The 21,876-nt window shown below is 31.4% G+C and overlaps 3 protein-coding genes and 1 long non-coding RNA gene across 4 annotated transcripts; 2 read left to right on the top strand and 2 right to left on the bottom strand.

Moving 5' to 3' along the window:
- The first annotated feature begins 4,835 nt into the window (after positions 1-4,835).
- On the top strand, positions 4,836-9,675 carry LOC111024072 (L-ascorbate oxidase). Its single transcript, XM_088118365.1, is given in 5 exon segments — positions 4,836-5,317; positions 5,395-5,607; positions 7,356-7,547; positions 8,389-8,635; positions 8,638-9,675. Coding segments are annotated over 5 exon segments (1,740 nt in total). The 5' UTR covers positions 4,836-4,939; the 3' UTR covers positions 9,348-9,675.
- A 6,196-nt stretch (positions 9,676-15,871) lies between these two features.
- Positions 15,872-17,428, top strand: LOC111024067 (non-specific lipid transfer protein GPI-anchored 14). Its single transcript, XM_022301648.2, is given in 4 exon segments — positions 15,872-16,444; positions 16,927-16,964; positions 16,966-17,020; positions 17,140-17,428. Coding segments are annotated over 4 exon segments (576 nt in total). The 5' UTR covers positions 15,872-16,110; the 3' UTR covers positions 17,289-17,428.
- A 235-nt stretch (positions 17,429-17,663) lies between these two features.
- On the bottom strand, positions 17,664-18,197 carry LOC148207673 (uncharacterized). The gene is made up of 2 exons (XR_015787727.1): positions 18,148-18,197; positions 17,664-18,052 (listed from the first exon to the last, which is right to left on the bottom strand). It is a non-coding gene; the product is annotated as an uncharacterized LOC148207673 (long non-coding RNA).
- Positions 18,198-19,364: 1,167 nt separating this feature from the next.
- LOC148207674 (NAC domain-containing protein 55-like) lies at positions 19,365-20,294 on the bottom strand. Its single transcript, XM_088118359.1, has 2 exons — positions 20,266-20,294; positions 19,365-19,710 (listed from the first exon to the last, which is right to left on the bottom strand). The coding sequence occupies exons 1-2, from the start codon at positions 20,292-20,294 to the stop codon at positions 19,365-19,367; spliced, it is 375 nt and encodes a 124-aa protein (XP_087974485.1).
- Positions 20,295-21,876: the final 1,582 nt, after the last annotated feature.

Here is a 21,876-nt window from a genome sequence, read left to right on the forward strand (position 1 = left end):
ATATATATATATAAATATAAAAATAAAAATAATATAATTTTAGTACATACATACATAGTTTGTTAAAAATAATATAAATAATATATAATATATAAAATGTAATATTTATCATCAATAATAATAATAATAATATATTGGTTATCAAATGTAATTAAAAAATAATAATAACAAGTAAAAAGAAAGAAAAATGATCTTTTTAAGGCTCAACCTGCAAAGGAAAGGAAGAAAAGTGGGTCAACAAACACTACCGTTAACTCAATACATCGTTCTACTATTTAATATATAATATATTATAGTATTTATTTTTTCTTAAAAAGTCGACGTTGTTATGGTCGATCTCTTGAGGAAACGACGGTGGACCACAAATGGAGACGATCATGTCTTGATTTTCTTAAAAAATCAGGATCGTCTTTTAAGAGAAGACCAACCGGTGAAAATGGTTCGGTAGACAACAAAAGAGACGATCATGTTTGGATTTTTTTAACAAAATAAAAGAACACGTTTTTTTTAATCTTATTTTTCCCTCCCTTTTTTTAATTTCTCATCTATTATGATGTAGATGCATTTCCGTGCTGTCAAAATCATGATACTTTATTATTATTTTTTTAATAATATGTCCAAAATCAAGTTTTGGGTTTCCTGTTGAAAATTTCGATATGACAATTCTTTAACAAAAGTATTTTTTTTTTCTATTAAAGAAAAGTGGTACGGAAATTATATTGACCATACAATTATATTCCTTTCTCGTGAACACATTTCCAAAAATACCCTTCTCGCATGTTTCTATCCTTTGGAAACTTTCACGTCCCACTCTTTCATTAAAAAAGATATCAATAAAATTGGGAATAGATCCGATGCAAGTTTTAAAATTTTAAGTATTGATGTCGATGGAAATGTCGAGGTCTTAATTTCATTATATATATCGATAGAAATATCGATAATATGCCGATGTCTATAGATATTTCTGAAAAACCTATAAAAATTAAAAAAAATCGTGAAAACTATTAAAATTCATAAATGAGTATTTCACCATTTTTCAATAAGTTTAAAATAACTGATATTAATATTACATCTATATTAGTAAGATTTTGTTGACACATTTTATATTTTATCGATTTTTCTTTTTGTATTATTATGAAAATGTCGATGTTGAAACAGAAATTTCGGCCAATTACTAAATGCCACGTCACAATTTAAGATTATATTTCGGACCGATAGTAAAATTACACGTATCCTAAATTAATTTTAAATCAGTAAATCAAATTGTGTCACGTGTCTCTTTTATAGTTGTCCGATGAAATCAATTAATTGGATCAAAACTCATGATGAGACTGGGCCCAAGCCCATGACCCATATAAGACCCACAAATACTCTATAAGTAGGGAGGGTCACATCTCATTTGGAAAAAAAAAAGCCAAGAGGAAGAAGAATTGGAAGAGATATAGATGAATTGGAGATTCAGAGCACTCAGAAGCGTCTACAATCCTTCGAAGTCAAGTGAAGCATCTAAAGCCAACAAGATTTGAAAAATTCGAGATTTGAAGAGTACGAGACTTCAAGAACATTGAATATTCTTTCCCAAGCAACAATACCTGAAGACTCCATCAAACTGCAAAATCTTCATCAAACTGACTGAAGAACTTCAACAAGCAACGCAAAGTCGAAACACTTCACAATCTGTAAAGCCGGAGAACTTCACAAGTTACAAAGTCGAAGAACTTCAACAAACTGCAAAGTCAAAGCACTTCACAAGCTGCAAAGTCGAAACACTTCACAAGCTACAAAACCAAAGAACTTCAACAAGCTGCAAAGTCGAAGTACTTCACAAGCTGCAAAGTCGAAACACTTCACAAGCTGCAAAGTCAAAGAACTTCACCAGCGCAAAGCCGAAGACTTCACAAAGTCTTCATCAAGCTACAAGCTAAAGAACTTCATCAACAAGTCAAAGTCTTCAAACAAACTCAAAGCCGAAGACTTCAAAGATCCTTCGTCAAGCGAGAAGCGGAAGACATCAACCATTCAATAACAAGCTCACGAGCCATTGAATTAAAATTTACATTTGAGAGAATTAATCAGAGGATTATACATTAGAGATTGTAACACCCACATAAATACAAATACAAGTTCATTAATTCGAGTTTTCTCTTATTGAATTTCTCGTCGAACAGTCGATTTATCCCTCATGCTAATATCGAATCCATGAATATTTAATACCATGATGTAGACAAGATGAAATATATGAGGTATTATATATTATAGATAATTGAATATTTGAATATAAAATATCTCGTTTGAAGCTAACTTAAACATAATCCAATGGTTAAGTCATCAAATATTAACCTAATCTAAGATTCAAATTCTCATGCCCTATAATTTTTAATGTTGTATTGTAAAAGAAATATCTAGATCAAATATGAATTCCACTATAAAAATTCGATAGAAGTAAGTTTTGGTCCAATTTATGATAATAAAAAAATAAAGATTTACAAGATCGAGATCATCATTATGGACTCATTTGGTAACGTTCCTGTTTCTTGTTTCTGTTGCTTTATTTTTAACGAAGAAAAATGAATTGCATGGCTCAAACATCCATGAATTCAAGTATGATAAAACAATATTTTTTTATTTATGTTTTGTAACAAATTGGAAATAGGAACCAGGAAAAAGAAACTTGTTTTGGTTGTTCCCAAAATTTCTATATTATTGTGAGAATGTTAAAAAATAAGGAAAAACAAAAAACAAAGTTAGTTGCAAAATGTTTAGATTTAAATTGAAAACAAGAAACAAGAAATGAGAACATTACCAAACAGACCTTATATATACATAAATATTATGAGTGGTCCAAAGAGAATGCCCATAACATTACATATGTGCATATATAGCCTAACATATAGCATGTGATCCATAGTTAAAAATAATAAAACAAATTAAAATTCATAGTTTTTTTTTATTTTGTTTTAAAATATGATTTTTTTTAAACTAGTATATTGAATATCAACCAAATTTCAATCAAGTCAATTAAAATTTTATAGTTAGGCTTGTCGTTTCTATTATTTTATGCCTAATATGATTATCGTGTTTGCAACCCATCCTAAAAATAAATTATTAATTTAGTCCTACGACTAACTTTTGATTTAGTCCTAATGGTTTAGTTCAATTTTAATCTAACACATATAGTTCTAAAATTTTAAATTTTGTTCTTATGGTCTCGTTCTTTATCGCTACACGTTATTACCATATTAAATACATGACAATGAACTAATTTGTTCTACTTGGCTGACTATGTTGGAAAATTGTACTAAAGTTCAGGATTACATTAAAAATATAGGAAAAATGATAATTAGTTTCGAGACCAAAGTAGCAAACTGAACAGAAACCCTGAACTAACTGTGATTAACTATAAAATGAGATGAGCAATTATAAACCAAGAATAATAATACATACCAATAGCTCGCTCATGTATAATTAACATGTACTACTCCTTCATTCGAAATCGAAGATTCAATCCCTATAACCCCAAATTATCGTATAAAAAAAGAATAAATCATACATAAAAAAATTCATTAATCACCAAACATATCATCCATAATTACATCTTAATTAGGGTGGATTTGAGCCCTAATTTTGGCTAAGGATGTGACGTTTAATTTAACACGTAATGTGTAATAATGTAACATATTTGACCATCCTTTGACTAAAAAAAGTTTTTTTGTGAGCCGCCAACCACTGGATTCCCGCCCCTTGGTTTAATCCATACATATTTTCCCACGTGCGAAACGAATGTAAAATAAATCTTCAATAAAAAAAAAAAAAATAGCTACCTAGCCGCCTACTTTGATAGCCTAAACAACCAAAAAAGAAAAAAAAACGCGTTTTACTTTTATTATCAATCTATTTAAAAAAATGATATTTACTTTTATAATGATTAAATTATAAGTTTCCTTGATTTAGTTTCAGTACTTAAAAAAAAATTTCATGTTAATTTTAACATTATGTGTCGGATTTATTTGGACATGTTTAAGTGTTTGATGATGCAATTTCAGATAAATAAAGCCAAATGAAAAATATTCATTTAAATATAAAAATTGAAGATGAGAAATCTATTAAAAACTTTTATTTTAAAGTACGGAAAGTAAATAGATATTCATATTCTCGTGACCATTATATAATTCTTATGGAACCATTTCTTCTAACGTATTTGTAATATATTATACTAAACAAGCAAATTTTGATCCAATTTCCTTAAAAGTGTAAGCATAGCATGTTGTAGAGCCAGATTTCTCAGCATAAAAAGCAGGTAAAAAGACAGACTTGTTTTCTTGTAATAGAAGAGCTTTTGTGTCAATTTGATACCTAAAATTACATCTTTGTGAGGTGAAGATTCGAACTTTCAACTTTTTGGCTAAAAGGAGGGATCGAAACAGTTACTAATATATGCAACCTGAACACTATTTAGTTGGTCAAATATTCAAGGCTCCTTTGATAACGTTTATATTTCTAGTTTTTCGTACAAAATCAAGTTTATTGTTTTTTTACTCCCGTTTCAAATTTGTTCCAAAACATAAATAAAATTACTGTTTTATCATTTTTTAATCTATGGGTTGGGGTATGCAATTGATTCTATCTTTCGAGAAAAAACAGAATCAAGAAACGTGAATGTTATCAAGTGAGTCCTGATTAGTATCTCGTAACACATGAGATCGTAAGTTTGAATCTCTTTTACCTGCGGTCGAAATTGACCGTTAAAAGGAAAAAAGAAAAAGTAAAATTCACCCCACCTAACACAGAGGACTGCCTCTAGAATCTAAATTTTCCATTATAAAAAGGAGCCCAACACTAGAGCCAATGTGCCATCCCTCGCCCATCAACTTTTTTCTCTGTTCTTCCTTTTTACTCATTGTTTACAATTCTTTCTCCCATTTCCCTCTTTTTTTTTTAGATGGGAATATTTGCAGAGCCATTTCTTGGACCCTTTCTGGTCATCTTCTTTGTTTTGATCTCTGCGTTTGGAGCTTTGTCTGAGGGCTCCAAAATCAGACACCATCGATGGGAGGTTGAGTACATGTTTTGGTCCCCGGACTGCGTTGAAAACGTCGTTATGGGAATCAACCACCAGTTCCCCGGCCCGACGATCAGAGCCAATGCAGGCGACACCGTCGTTGTCGAGCTTACCAACAAGCTCCACACCGAGGGCGTCGTCATTCACTGGCATGGGATACTTCAGCACGGAACTCCGTGGGCTGATGGCACTGCTTCCATCTCGCAATGCGCCATCAACCCCGGCGAAACCTTCGTCTACCGATTCGTAGTTGACAAGGTGAGATTGGGGCCGTACTTTCTTTTTTCTTGTTTCTTTTTCTGTCGTCAGAAGGATAAGTTTCGACTCTCGTGCAGGCGGGAACGTTCTTCTATCATGGCCATTTAGGAATGCAAAGATCTGCAGGACTATATGGATCTCTAATAGTAGATCCAGCAGAAGGAGAGAAAGAGCCATTCCATTATGATGAAGAGATTAACTTATTGCTTAGTGACTGGTGGCATCAGAGCGTTCATAGACAAGAGGTCGGCCTCAGTTCCATCCCGTTTCGTTGGATCGGCGAACCCCAGGTAAAAGATAAAATATCAACCGACATGTCGAAATCGAACAAATCCGATGCATTTTTATCTGCAACATGGGTGCATATTCTATATTGATATTTCTATATTTCATACAAATATATTTTTGTTCCTTTCATAATTTTTTATCCGCAACATGCTTGCATATCGTATATTGATATTTCAGTAAAGGTGAGATCTCGATATTTTTTTCTATTAATATCAATTATTTTAAATCATTAATCTGCACTGCTGAACTCATCACTGTTTGAAATGATATTTCTTTTTCCTTCTTTCCACATGAAAGAAAAGTTAGATTTTTCAATGTTCAAAAGTGTATTGCTTTACACAAGTGTACACAAATATTCTCTCTTCTCTCTCTCTGGGTTTCTTCCTTGAATTATGGTGCCTTTTTTTAACTTTTGCTTGACATTTCAATGTGACAATATCATTTGCTTCTAATTATTATTATTATTATTTAAACATGAGTATCTAAGGATGGTTAAAATTTTAGAATTTAACCGTTTGGAAGACAATATCTTAGGAGAAATTTATAACATTTAAACATAATTTAGTGAAAGATATTAATTAATTTTTTTTAAGTCGAACACCTAATCACATCCAATCAATCTACATATATTCTGTCAATTTTTTTTAGTTCAATATCTCTGTGGAATAGAGATTTGAACCTTAGATTTTTTTAATCAAGGATAAATGTTTTAATTATTTAGATTTACAGTATCTTGTCATATATTTATATTAAGAGAAAGTATATGTTTTATTTGATCACGGCGGACAGAATAAAACATATTGAAAAATACCTACCAGCCTCTCTAAATTTCTTCCTTGCTTGAAATATGGTTTTTCTTATTTATTATTGTGTAAGTTTTTTATTTTTATTTTTATTATTTTTGTGATGTAAAAGTTCAAGGTGAGAATGTGGTGGGTAGGACCATATGCAAAAGATGCTCTCTTTTCAAAATTATATATATATATATATATATATTTTTTTTTTTTGAGAAAAATATATTTTTTATTATTATAAAGTACATGTCCAAACAAAAGCTGTCATGATGTGTTTGGACAAAATATTATAGTATTCAATAAATCATATATATCTATCTTCAACCCCACGTTTCTTTATCCATTGTATTTCACGATGAAATTTAGCTGTACTCTACTTTATTATTATATTATTATTATTTTAATTTTGAGTTAAAACTTTTTGTTAAAAAATATACGGTTCAAATTGCTTTATTAATTATTATTACTTTTTACTTAAACTAATCTTTAACCAAGTGGGAACTAGTCAAGTTTTGTTCCTTTTTAATTTATTTGAAAAGTTCAAAATGTTTCGATAACTTTATCATTATTTTGATGCCAAAGCGAATATAGTTCAGTGATATATATCTTCAACAAAGGGGTGTGAGTTCGATCCCCCACACCCGCATGTTAAACTAAAAAAAATCATTATTTTGATAAAATCTATAAGTTAAATACATATAATTATGAGTTGAATAAACTTAAACTTTGATTTCTTCTCACATATACGACTTTAGCATTTACTTTAAAAGGCCTATTATAGATGGCTTAAATTTACCATTAATGTCTAGTTCATCAACCTAAAGTGTGTAACAGCACATACGAGAGTAGATTTGGACCCACGACCTTATGGTCGGGATACATGTCTTAATCAGGTTGAAAATAACGGAGTCGATTTTGGAAGTTTAATTATTTATTTATTATATTTTGTTTTACAGAGCTTGCTGATAAATGGGAGAGGTCAATTCAATTGTTCAATTGCAGCCAAATATAACAACACATTGCAGCAATGTGCGTTGAAAGGGAGTGAACAATGTGCACCATTTATCCTCCGTGTCCTTCCCAATAAGATCTACCGTATTAGAATTGCCAGCACCACAGCATTGGCTTCTCTCAACTTCGCCATTGGGGTACTTTTTTTCTTTCTTTCTTTTTTTTTACCACTTTATTGCTCTTTAAATCATGACAAAAAAAAAAAAAGGAAAAAGAAATTCAACCTAAGAAATTATTAATTAGTAATGATGTCTTGAAGACTATTTTAATAACTTTTCCGTCGGACTCTGAAAGCTCAAAAAAGTGGGATAGTTAAAGATTTGAAGTGAAAGATGGGATGATGTCGTTTAGATAAGTTATGGTGAATATAATATCCCACCATCTTTTAAAGTGGGAAAGGTACAATCCATTTGATATATACTCGTGCCATTAAAGGAAAAAACACCAAAAATAAAGGGGATGGGGCAAAAATCTATCAAAGAAAAACCTTGTCTTGCACTATTTTTTAGTAAATTGACAACTTTATACCACTCCATATTTTGTACTTGAACATATATATTTATAGTGGTAAAATGACGACATTTATCTAGCTCTAAAATTAATTGTTAATCTTTATTTAATAAAATTAAACTACATCTAAAAGTAGAAATTGTTCCTTAATTATAAATTAAACTGCATTTTCTTTTACGGAATTAAACTGCATTTAAAAGTAGAAGTTTCCTCTCTGACATTTAATTCACCGCATGATATTTAATTTGAAACCACTCCATTCAATTTGAAATAAATAATTATAATTTTTTAAAATTATATGGACTAAACTAAAATTTTAAAATCATAACTTTGTAATTTAATTTTTTTTTACTAAAGGAGTATAGTTAAGCAGTACTTTGACGTTCCAAAACTTTCTTATTTTTTTTCTTTCCGATTATTATTTAAATATACATCAATTTTCTCACGTGCTTAATTTTTTTCCTTCAGAATCACAAACTGTTGGTGGTGGAAGCCGACGGAAACTACGTTCAACCATTTCTGACCAACGACATAGACATTTACTCCGGCGAGGCCTACTCCGTCCTCATAAACACCGACCAAAACCCATCGGAAAATTACTGGGTCTCCGTCGGCGTCCGCGGCCGCCAGCCAAACACGCCGCCGGGCCTCACCCTCCTCAACTACGGCCCTAACTCCATCTCCAAATTACCCTCCTCTGCGCCGCCGCCCACCCCCGGTGGGACGATTTCGCCCGGAGCAAGAATTTCACCACCCGAATCACCGCCGCCATGGGATCCCCGAGGCCGCCGGCGACGTTCCACCGCCGCATCGTCCTCCTCAACACCCAGAACCGAATCAACGGCGCAGTCAAGTGGGCCATCAACAACGTCTCCCTGACTCTCCCGCCGACGCCGTACCTCGGCTCCATAAAATTCCGGCTAAACGCCGCCTTCGACCAGAAACCCCCGCCGGAAACATTCCCACAGGACTACGACATCCACCGCCCGCCGCCGAACCCGAACACCACCACCAGCAGCGGCGTTTACCGGCTAGATCTGGGGTCGACGGTGGACGTGATCCTCCAAAACTCGAACGCGCTGAACGAAAAGGTGAGCGAGATCCACCCGTGGCATCTGCACGGCCACGATTTCTGGGTGTTGGGGTACGGAGAGGGGAAATTCTCCGGCGGCGCCGATGAGAAGAAATTGAATCTGAAGAACCCGCCGCTGCGGAACACGGCGGTGATTTTCCCGTACGGGTGGACGGCGCTGAGATTCGTGGCGGACAATCCCGGAGTTTGGGCGTTCCATTGCCACATCGAGCCGCATCTCCATATGGGGATGGGGGTGGTGTTCGCCGAAGGGGTTCATAAGGTCGGCAACGTTCCGAAGCAGGTTCTGACTTGTGGCCTCACTGGAAAGACGCTGATGAAGGACGAACCCTAAACGAACCCCTGAAAAACCCTAAACAAACCCCTGAAAAACCCTTATGAACCCCTAAAAAACCAGGGACTTGGTTAGCTAGCAGTGCGATGCAGATCGGTGGGAATTAAAATATCTTTTTAATATAAAATGTGGGTAGAGATTGACCTTTTAGGTCATACATCAGTGTCTTAACTAGTTAACTGAGTTATGTTCTAAGGCCTAAGGGGCCGTTATAATTGTATCGTTTATGTGTAATTTTCTTTTCATATGTTTGAGTTAAATGTTAAAATGATGAAATTTGTAATGGATAGTTAAGGATCCATTTGATAATCATATCGTTTTTTTTTTATTTTTAGTTTTTAGTTTTTTAAAAGTTGATAACCAATTCAATTTTCTATTTTTTTTACTTTTTAAAAATCATTTTTAAATTTTATGTAAATTAAAAAAAGAGAGTAGTTTTAAAAACAGGTTTTTATTTTTCAAAATCTATTTTTTTTTCTAATACTCAGCTCCTTTTTTTCTTTCTCATATTTATCTCTAAAAAATTTATTTCTCACTCTAATTTTTTTTCTTTCTAAATTTCTCTCAACAAAATTTATTTTTCTCTTTCTAAAATTTTCATACTCTGCTCTCCAAATTTTCTTGTAGTTTTATTTTTTATTTTTCTCGACCAATTTCATTTCTGTCTCTAAAAATTTAATTTTTTTTTAAACTTTTTTCTCTCTAAAAATTTCGCCTTTTATAACTTTTCTTTATATTTATAATCTATTTTTCCTCTAAAAATTATATCTTATTTTTTCGTTCAATTTTCTTTCACGGTAACTTTTATTTACCTTATGTATTTATTTATTTTCTTTAAAAATTATATTTTGAATCTTGTTTTTATCTCTGAATTTGTTTTCACTATAATTTTTCTTTCTTTATATTTTCTTTTCTTCTTTATATATCTTTTCCTCTCGATTTTACTTTTTGTTTTTCCTAAAATTTTTCTCTTTTTGACATTGACTTTTCTTTCACTATTTTTTTCTAAATCTTTTTATTTTTCTCTCTAAAATTTATCTTCCAAAAATTTATTTACATCACTCTAAATTTGTATTTTCATGTCTGACAAAGATTTTCGCATGGTCGGGCCCCAAAAATAGCAAATGCATGTCTCGACCCTGTCCCCGATTTCATTTTTTAAATAATTGATATATATTTATTACACTTTTTTTATACTTACATTCTAAAAATAATTAAAAACAATTATTAAACAGATAATTTTTCTCGAGAACATCTCTTGGACCGAAGAATGAGGTGGAGACGGGGACTAAAAATTTTCACGAGCACGAGAACGTACAGGGGAGAACATCCTCACTTGCACCCACACCATTGTCATCTCCACCATAAGTAGAATTTTCTCTCTAATATGGTTACTAAATATATTTGGTTTTCTGTTTTTTAAAAACAAAAAACAAAAAACGGTTATCAAACATATATTGGGCCCGTTTGCTAATCATTTTAGTCTTTGGTTTTTGATTTTTCTTGTTTTTAGTTTTTGATTTTTGGCCATATATGTTTGATAACCATTTTTTGTTTTTTTTTTTTAAAAACCAGAAAACCAAAACATATTTGGTAATCATTGTTTTGAATTATTTTTAGAATTGAAGTATAAAAAAAGTGTAATAAATATATATTAATTATTTAAAAAATGGAATCGGGGACAGGGTCGGGACATGCATTTCCTATTTTTGAGACCCGACCATGCGGAAATCTTTGTTATCCCCTAATGCAGAGACATGAAATTACAAGTTTAGAAAGATGTAAAGATAAATTTTAGAGAGATAAATAAAAAGATTAAGAAAAAAAATAGTGAAAGAAAAGTTAAAGACAAAAAGAGAAAAATTATAGATAAAAAGATAAAGTCGAGAGAAAAAGATATGTTAAAGAAAAAAAAAGAAATTATAAAGAAAGAGAAAAATTACCTGGAAACAAATTTAAAGATAATAACAAGATTCCAAATATAATTTTTAGAGAAAATAAATAAATACAAAAATAAATAAAAGTTACAGTGAAAGAAAATTGAATGAGAAAATAAAATATAATTTTCAAAGGAAAAAAATAGATTACGAATACAAAGAAAAGCTATAAAAGATGAAATTTTAGAGAGAAAAAAGTTAGGAAAAATATTAAATTTTTAGAAAGAGAAATGAAACTAGTCTGTTAGAAAAAAAAAATACAGAAAAATTTGTAGGGAGACAAACAATAATAAATATTCAAAATATGAAAATTTTAGAGAGAAAAAAATAAAGTTTGTAGAGAGAAATTTAGAAATAAAAAAATTTTAGAGTTGAGAAATAAATTCTTTAGAGATAAATATGAGAAAGAAAAAAAAAATTGAGTATGAGACCAAAAATCATATTTTGAAAAACCAAAACCTGTTTTTGAAAACTACTTTTTTTTTTTGTTTTTGAAATCTACACAGAATTTCAAAATAGTTTTTGAAAAACAGAAAACAGAAAATTAAATTGATTATCAAACAACTTGTTTTTTAAAAACTAAAAACCAAAAACCAAAAACAAAAAACGAAATGGTTATCAAACGTCCCTATGGTTTTTGTTTTTTAAAAACAGAAAATCAAAAAGCAAAAATAGAAATAGTTATCAAACGGCCCTAAATATTTGCTATATTTACAAATACAACATCAATTTTTTGGTTTTGTAAATATGACCAAATATTTGAAATATGTTTTCAATGCTATATCAAATCAAGTATATCAACATTTATATAAAGTATATCGTTGGTATATTAGCATTCATATAAGTTATATCGTTGGTATATCAATAAAGTATATCAGTGTTACGGATTCCTTCGATAATATAACAAAATCAATTATATTGATGGTATATCGACATTAAAAATAGTTATAGAAAACATGAATTTAGGTTATAAAAATAGACATTTCATCTAAAATCAGTAAATAACACAATACGATTAAGAGAAATCGGACACAATAAAGAGAAGTAATATATCAATTATATAATTGGTATATCAATATTCCTATAAGGTATATCAACGCTTATAATCAAGTATATCAATATTATATTAAATCACGTACATCGATTTTGCTATTTTTTGCAAAATTAAAAAATAGTTTGCTACTTTTACAAATTCCAATTACTACTATTATTATTATTATTATTATTATTATTATTATTATTATTATTTATTTATTTTTAACTTCTGCAAGTGCCCCTCAATGCCTAATGTCCATCCTCAAAATATTTTCTGAAAATTTGACTAACTACAATAATTTGTGGTGCACGACCAAATTGTTATCCTTAATTTTTTTCACAATTCGAAGTTTAATTGTTACTCAATTTTTTTTTAAATTTTTATTGAATTTTATTGTTTAGGATCAAATCTTTCAACAAATATTTTTAACACGTCTAGAGAGCAATCATTATTTACAAAAAAAAAAAAAAAAATTTAGGAAGAGAAACTCGAAATAAATGAATTTGTATTTGTTTTAGTGTATGAATGTTATAATATAATCCATGACGTTTTCTCTCCAAGAGAAGTTTAGTCCGGCATAAAAATGTTTAATTTTTAGCTTCTAGCTTGTGAAGAGACGATCTGGTTCTAAATGATTATGATTACCTCTCTATGGGCCTTATATAGGTTTTTTTCTCGGGTGTATTTGGGCTCACATGGGTTAGTTGGAGCCCAATCACCACATGATTATAGAACATCTTTTAAAATTGGGATTATTACATTGATAGGCTATTTAGACACTATAATTAAATGATATAAAATTTACATTTTTGTCATCAAACAATTCCATTTAAGATGATACCCATCACTCAATTTACTAATATATCATTTTGTATCTCACCTCAATATTAATTAATTTTTAAAATCCAATATTGGTTACTTGGAGGTTACATTTTAAATCCCTTAAATTTTGCCTAATTAGATTTTCCAAAAGTAAAAAATACCAAATCCCCAAAATCCTAGATTATTGAAAAAATTCGAAAACCTCTTCTGTCCGACTTTTCTTCTTCCTCTATTGTTCTGTTTCCATCCATTCCTTCATCCCCGGTCGCCGTCTGCATTCCTTCATTTCCGACCGCCGCCTCCATTCTTCTTCGTTGCCGGAATAGTCCGTCTAGCTTTTCCTTCGTCTCCGGTCGCTCGTCCATTGTTTCCATCCATTTATCCCGAGGTTTCTTTTTTGTCACCGACCGCCCGTCGACCATTCAAGCCTTCCGTTTATCCCGACCATTGTCTAGTCGCCGACCGGAAGGTTTGTAGGTTATTTGCTTTGTTGGTTAATTGTAGAGGGATATAGTCGTATATACTTTATAGCTAAATATAGGTTATATCTCCATACAAGTGTATGTTATAATGGCTATAGTTTATATCATCATTATTAAGTGTATATTGCTTAAGTTTATAATCGGATATAGTTTATATTTTCATATAAATGAAAAGGTAGCTGGATATAGTTTATGCATATAAGTGTATGTTATAATGGCTATATTATTGAAATTTGGCCAAAAATTGTAATGAAATGAAAAAATATTTTATAATAAATTTCATTATTTAGTAGAATATATTAAGGAGTAAATTTGGGAATTATGAGAATAATTGAATGTTTTGTAATAAATTTCATTCTTTAATAGAAAATATGTAGAGTAAATTGGGGAATTATGAGAATGATTGATTTAGGCTCCACAATAATTTAATGTTTACAAAATCAAATTTGGAATATTAATCTTTTATATTTAAATAAAAGATTAATTATAATAAATATAAATGTGATAAATAAGGACAAATTTGGTATTTGGAAAAAAGTTTTAAATCAAAAAATCTAAAACTGTAAAATTTGTAAACATTAGATATTTGTGAAAATAAATTTCTAAAATAGCTCATCGAAGACATTAACATTTTAAAATTTCATTAACTAAGATAAAGGCAAGACTTTAGTGTCAAAGTAAGCCTTGTAATTGACATATATCCCCAATTGGTAGAGGTTGGGCGATCTCCCACACCCACATATTGTAAAAAAAAGAAAAAAAATAAAACTTTATTTTATAGATTTATTTTATTTTATTTTAAATTTATTTTTTTTAAAGCAAACGTTCATTTATAGTTAGCTAATATGGCTAACTATTTCGAACAAGAAGATAAAATCAATCCTATTGAGATCAAATCAGTTTTAAATCCTTTGGTTTTTCAGTTTTTCTCAACACTCCCAAACAATCATTTATTTCCTCATTAGTAACTTCAATTAGTCAGAATATTGTAAGAAAATAGTCTTAATAACTTTTCATAATAATTTCATTTTTTCATTTTCTGTTTTTTAGAATTAAACTTAGAAACAATTCATTTTTTTTTTGTTATATAGTTTTTGTAAATATTTTTCAAAATCTAGACCAAATCTTTTTTATATAAAAAAAATGTAGTTTTTTAAAAACTTGTTTTATTTTTGAAATTTGATGATTTAAAAAACGGTGAAACTGACACATAAGGAAATAACCAAAATCGAGGAGATTTAAAAAATAAAAAGAAAACAAGAGACATTTTTCAAATAATTTAAAAATTAATTTCAAAGGTAATTTTGTAAAAGCATATAAAAAAAACTAAACAAAATTTCATACTAAGTTTCAACTTTCACGTGACCAACCAAACGACACATCACATGCAAATATTATACCAAACTAATTACTAAAAAAAAACACATGGAATGAAATTGAAAAAAAAAGAAAGAAAGTAGAGTGGCCTATTTGCAAATTCAAATTGTTGGGGTCCCCCATGACAATAATTAATTAATTCAAAACGATCACGGATTAGCCAAAAAGATCATTGGATCCAAGAAGAGTTACCTAATTAATCACGGGTTCTTAAGAAACATTATGGATTTAGTTCATAATCAAAACACATTAAAAAAAAAAAGAAAAACATTGAATGTAGTTTTGGATTTCAGCAGAAAATAATACAAACGTGATTAAAAAAAAAAGTGTTGATTTTACACCATTAATTAAATGTTTTAAGTTTTTGTGTTAGAGTAACTATCAAATTGAGCTTCATATCTCTCCATATTAATATGATATTATCTAAATTTAAGCTTTGCACTAAATTTGATGTTTCTCCCCTGCAAACATTTGTAAATAATCAATAATCGAGTTCCGAGGACAACTTCTCTTATACGTTTGTTGCTTTCAGTTATCACTATAGTTTCGAGAATATTGGGGCTTTAATCTCAGAAAAACATTCCCACTAATTCACAAATAAGAAACTTATCTCATTTCCTTGTTTATTATATAGCTATAATGGTAAAAATGAGCTTAACTCAATTGGTTAAGACAGCTTTAATAACCAAAGTTACCCGCCTCGTCAGCTCGAGTTAACAGTGAAATTTGTTTGTTTGTTTTTTTTCCCCTACTTTTAACTTGCCATGTACCTAGCAGAAGCCAACACGTGGGCAGATTTCTCAATTCAAAGCTACAACACATTCCTATGCTTGTCCAACAAAACACTGTCACAAGTCACCAACATTTTCTCCTTTTTCCTTTTTCTTTTCTTGTTTCTTTGAAGCTGTTTATAAGATCAATAATACTTTCCTTTTTTTACAAAAGAAAACCCATCTTCACATGACCAAAATCATCTCTTTGGTAAGTGCAAAGAATCTCTCTCTCTTTCTTCCCCTGCAAGTTCAGTAAAAGTGACAGAACAGCCCACTTCACAAACACCAAACAACAATACCCATCTTCTCTTTTTCCCTGTCTCTCTCTCTATCTCCATGGAATTCAAGTTTACAGCTCTCTCTCTCTTCTGCAATTTGCTTCTCCTTCAAGCTTTTTCTGCAACTTCAACCATAGACCAAGACAGGGCAGATTGCTCCGACCAACTCATCGGCCTCGCCCCTTGCCTGCCTTATGTCAGCGGCGATGCAGAAACGCCTACCATCGACTGCTGCAATGGACTGAAGCAGGTGGTGCAGAAGAGCAAGAAGTGCCTCTGTGTCCTCATCAAGGACAAGGATGACCCAAATCTTGGCCTCAAAATCAATGGCACCCTCGCTTTGGGCCTCCCCGCTGCCTGTCATGCCCCTGCCAACATCACTGAGTGCATCTGTAAGCAAACAAATCCCATGCTTTTTACTGTATGTTTCGGTTGGGCATTTTGTCAAACACCTTGAGGGCTCCTGTATGTGCACAAATCCCATGGCTTTGCTTTGTACATTTCAATTGGGCATTTTGTAAAAACTTCTCGAGTGCATCTGTATGCACACCAATTCCATGGTTTTTGGCTCCATTTTTCAGTTGGGCATTTTCTGAAACATATCGACTGCATCTATATGTAAACAAACCCCATGCTTTTTTCGCTATATTATCCAGTTGGGCATTTTGTCAAACACCTTGAGTTCTTGTGTATGTGCACAAATCCCATGGTCGTGCTCTGTACATTTCAATTGGGCATTTTGTTAAACATCTCGAGTGCATCTATATGTAAACAAATCCCCCGGTTTCTTCGTTCGTTCTACAGTTGGGCATTTTGTCAAACACATTGTGGGCTTCGTATCTAATCTTGTGTTTGCTTTTGATCTGGGTTTCAGCTCTGTTGCACTTGCCTCCAAACTCTACAGAAGCAAAATATTTTCAAAGAGTCTAATCATACCAGCGGACCAAGCAGTGCCCCAGGTGCAAAAGGTACGGCCTAATTCATATTTCCACGTAACAGCAACACAAAAATTTCATACGCTTTTTGGGTTCTGAATTTGAATGATGGGGATTCGATTCTTTGTTTGTTGGGTGATTTTGATTTTCAGTTCCTGGGAATTCGTCCAGTGCCAATGACAAAAGTGACGGTGGAATTGGGAGGAAATCGATCGGAGGAATAGGGATGGTTTTGGAGATTCTGCTTGGGTTCTTCATTTTATTGCATCTAAATCTGATGTTTATCCACCCAAATCCCTAATTTCTTCTCTCTCTTTCTAAATTCCTATTTATGTTCTGCCATTCTTCCAGCATTATTCGAACAGTTTAAGCCGAATTTGAAGCTATTTATTTTCTTACCAGTTGAGCAGAGCTTCAACAATAGTGAAAATTTGATATCAATCATGTCACAAATATCTATCATTACATATAATAATGACAAGAGAATATAATTGGCAAAAGAATAAGAACACAAATACAGGAAAAAAAATCTATGAACCCAGTAGAGATTTTTTTAATTTGGTTTTAATGATGGGGATTCTTTACTTGTTGGATGATTTTGATTTTCAGTTAGTGGGAATTCGTCCAGTGCCAATGAGAAAAGTGAATATAATTGGCAAAAGAATAAGAACACAAATACAGGAAAAAAAATCTATGATTATATATAATATTCAACAACCATGTAACAAATTCAATTCAAGAATGTATATATTTGAAGATAGGGATGAGTAGATGAAGTGTCATCATTTCACCCATCACCAAATATTATGAAGTTTTACAATAGCAAAAATTACATGGATAATCATTTGCATCTTTTGGTTCCATTCATTCCTCAGCAAAATATATGTCTGTCTCCTTGACTTGCGAAAGATAGGATTCAACATCAAAGTCGAAATAGTCTTCATTGCTTTCCTCCAATTGTGGTACCCATCCTTCCACATTTTCATAATTATTTGCAATCTCAACCTTAGCTATGGGGTCTTCTTCAGCAGTCTGAACATTAGCTATGAGGCCTTCTTCAACAATCTGAACATTAGTCATGAGATCTTCTTCAACAATTTGAACATTAGCTATAGGGTCTTTTTCAACAATCTGATGATTATTTGGTTCCAATAACGTACCTGAGGTGAAGGCTCTGATGCAAGTAATTGTTGCTCCGATTGAACAGCAATGGAGATTGAGATTCTGATATTAGTATTTGTTGTTCTGGTTGGGCAAGGCATGAAGATGAAGGTTCTGATGCTGATAAAGTTTTCTCTAACTGAGCAACAAATGGAGATGAAGACTCTAATGCGAGTAACTGTTGTTTCGACTGAGTAACAAATGGAGATTGAAACTCTGATATTAGTATTTGTTGTTCTGGTTGGACAAGACATGAAGATGAAGGCTCTAATTCTGATAAAGTCTGCTCTAAACTGACAACAAATGGAGATGAAGCTCTGATGCAAATAACTTGTTGCTCGACTGAACAACAAATGGAGATTGAGATTCTGATATTAGTATTTGTTGTTCTGGTGGGCAAGGCATGAAGATGAAGGCTCTGATGCTGATAAAGTTTTCTCTAACTGAGCAACAAATGGAGATGAAGACTCTAATGCGAGTACTGTTGTTTCGACTGAGTAACAAATGGAGATTGAAACTCTGATATTAGTATTTGTTGTTCTGGTTGGACAAGGCATGAAGATGAAGCTCTAATTCTGATAAAGTCTGCTCTAACTGAACAACAAATGGAGATGAAGGCTCTGATGCAAATAACTGTTGCTCCGACTGAACAACAAATGGAGATAGATTCTGATATTAGTATTTGTTGTTCTGGCTGGGCAGGCACGAAGATGAAGGCTCTGGTGCTGATAATGGTTGCTCCGACTGAACAACAAATGGATAATGAGATTCTGGTATTTAGTATTTGTTGCTCTGACTTCAACAAAAATGGATATGAGGCTCTGATGCTAGGAGTTGTTGCTCCAACGTCTGAGCATCGCTTGAGATGACGGCTCCGATGGTGATAATAGCGATTGCAATTGAGCAATGAAAAAGTTGGAAGCTCTGATAGTGGTAGTTGCTCCTCCATTTGACCATCAAATGAGATGAAGATTCTGTACTGATAATAGTTGTTCCAACTGAGCAAATAAAGAACGTTGAGACTCTGATGCTGGTAATTGTTGCCCCCATGGTACAACTGACGAAGATGGGGGTTGTGGTGCTAGTGATTCTTGCTCAAGCTCATTGAATTTCCTCTTGGTCCCTTTCTTTTTCGGTCTATCATTCTTTCTAATCCGGCAAACAACATAGTCACTGCCTTCGTTAGGCAAATACGCTTCGTCCAAACTAAACTCTTTCATATCCACTCACCATGGTGTTCTAATCCACCATTCTCATAACGGAAGCGTTTGGAGAAACCAATAAGACCACCAGTGACGGAAGATAAAATGGGAGTCTCAGAATTCTCACCGCTCCAAGTACCGCCATTGGTACCAACTCGACGGCTGATGCGAGAGGAGTCTTGTTTGGTAGGCCACTTCCTCTTGAGCTGGGTGAAGAAGTAGAGATCTTGGCCATCGACTCCTCCAAATAGGTCGAAAACTTGCCATGGCTCATGGTTGCCATAGAGGTCGAAATCTTTGACAGCTTCTAAACAATAGGGGTGGCCATGTACTTTGTTGTAAAGATAATCAACCACAGAGCTTCGTGACTCGGATTGAATTCAACACCTCTTATGCCAAAAGGACACTTCTTATCCATTTCCATATCCATAAAAATTGAATGCAAATCTTCTTCTCTGTCGCTGCCAATGGAATTTTTATAATTAGTCATTAATCCTTTTTTCTAATTAAATTATAGATATAGTCCTTTTAATCCATTTTTTTTATCTCTACAATTACATTTAATGTTTTATTTTCGTTACAATGCTTCATCTAAGATTTTCTTTTAGAACTCTTAATTTTACCATCAATCTCTATTATTGGTTTAAAAAAATGAAATTTCCATTATAATGCCTAAGCTAGGTTTATTGTTAACTTTTCAAAAGTTACCGTTTAATCCTTGAATCTTTTTGATTGGTTAAAAAATGGAAACTGCTCAATTTAGGTTTAATCTTAATTTTTAAAACTTTCAAATTTTATCACAATTTTTTTTTATAGTAGAAAAATGAAATTCCTATTGACATGCATAATTTATGTCTATGGCAAACATTTTAAATAAATAAATACAAAAGATAAGTTTGAAAGTCTATTATTTACCTTTCGGATAATGAGTAGGAACTAGCCATGTTGCAATAGAAGTACTCGCAAGGTAAATTTGTTAATGCCAATCGATCCTGAAACGAAAATCTATAATTAATAAAATAATTAAAAAATCTATTACTGAAAAGCAAAAGCAAAAAAAAAAAAAAAAAGATTCTACAAGAAATGCATCTACAGTAGTGATAACGTGTGAAGACCGAAGAGTGCAATGGTAAAAGAAAAGTAAAAACATTCAGATCATATTTGAAGTTTCAAAATTTGTTTTCGAAACCTAGTGACTTATTTATTTTTTTATATAAATTTATTTCGAAAACGTATGTAAAAATGCACAAACCAAACCTAAGTTCTAAATTTCAAAGAGTCTATTTCAACACAACAAAGACAGTACAAGTGGCTACCATCACTATCATTAGTTTGAACCATTCCTCTAAATTCTTTTTTAATTTTCTTGGTTTTTCATACCAATAGATCAATTCATGGTGGTTAAATTGGAATAAAATGAAAAAATTTATAAAGAAATTGAAAATTGTGGATTATGTTTTGTTTGGAAGTTTAGAGAAAACGTTCAAAATGAACTATGAGTCGACCTACACTTCAACTTCTTGAACTTTCTTTATTTTTCCCATGCATTCAATCCAATTTATAGCTTAAATAATTAGGGTTTATTATTATTCTAAAAAATAATAAAATAAATTAGGGTTTATTATTATCTTTTCAAAATTTTCCTTCTATCTTATTTTTAAGTTCAAATTCAAATAACATTATCATCTTATCTTTTCAAAATATTAGGATATTTCTATAATGACCGTTTTTTACACTTAGATTGTATAGCGACATTAGTAATGCTCATGGTATTTAAAATTTTTTGAGTTAAAGGCTTAAAAATAAAGCATCAAGTCTCTAGTAGTCTAATGTAGATAATAATTTTTAAAAAATTATTACAGATCCCATACAATTTACACAAAATATTAATAACAAATAAATAACTTTTATTAAATTCGTTACCGACTAATACCATGAAGATAGATATTCTTATTTGTTAAAAATCTTTTACTAACTAATTTGTTTTGGATTTTCTTTTCTTATTTAAATGCGTAATTTTATAATTTTGAAGTTATATATATTTCTTATTTTGATTCTAAATTTTAAAATATAATTTAGGATCATTAAATTTTCAAGAGCTGTTTTCGAAACCTAGTGCATTATTTCCCTTTTTTATAATTTATTTTGAAAACATATTATAAAAATCACAAACAAACACAAGTTATAAATTTTCAAAAGAGTCAATTCAATCTTGAAAATCTTTTCGAATTTTCTTGCCTTCGAACAATAGGTCAATCCATGGTCGTTAAATCGGAATAAAAAATGAAAAGAGATATGAAGAAATTGAAAATATAAGAGTAAGTTTTGTTTGAAAGTTTGGAGATAACGTACCAATGGACTACGAGTCAACCTACTACTTCAACTTCTTTGAACTTTCTTTATTTTTTCTTATGCCAATCAATCCAATTTATAGTTTAAATAATTAGGGTTTATTAATCTTTTCAAACTTTTCCTTCTATCCTATTTTTAAGTTCAAATTTCAAATAACATTATTATTTTATCTTT

This window comes from Momordica charantia, unplaced genomic scaffold, assembly GCF_013281855.1.
Source record: "Momordica charantia cultivar OHB3-1 unplaced genomic scaffold, Mcharantia_2.0 BLBB01000111.1, whole genome shotgun sequence".
NCBI classification, from domain to species: Eukaryota; Viridiplantae; Streptophyta; class Magnoliopsida; order Cucurbitales; family Cucurbitaceae; genus Momordica; species Momordica charantia.

Bases quoted from the DNA above. Each gene is read 5' to 3' on its own strand.
- LOC148207674 (XM_088118359.1), bottom strand. From the start codon at position 20,294: ATGGCTAGTTCCTACTCATTATCCGAAAG. The intron at 19,711-20,265 runs GTAAATAATAGA...CGAGTCACGAAG, and splicing joins TCCTACTCATTATCCGAAAG to CTCTGTGGTTGATTATCTTT.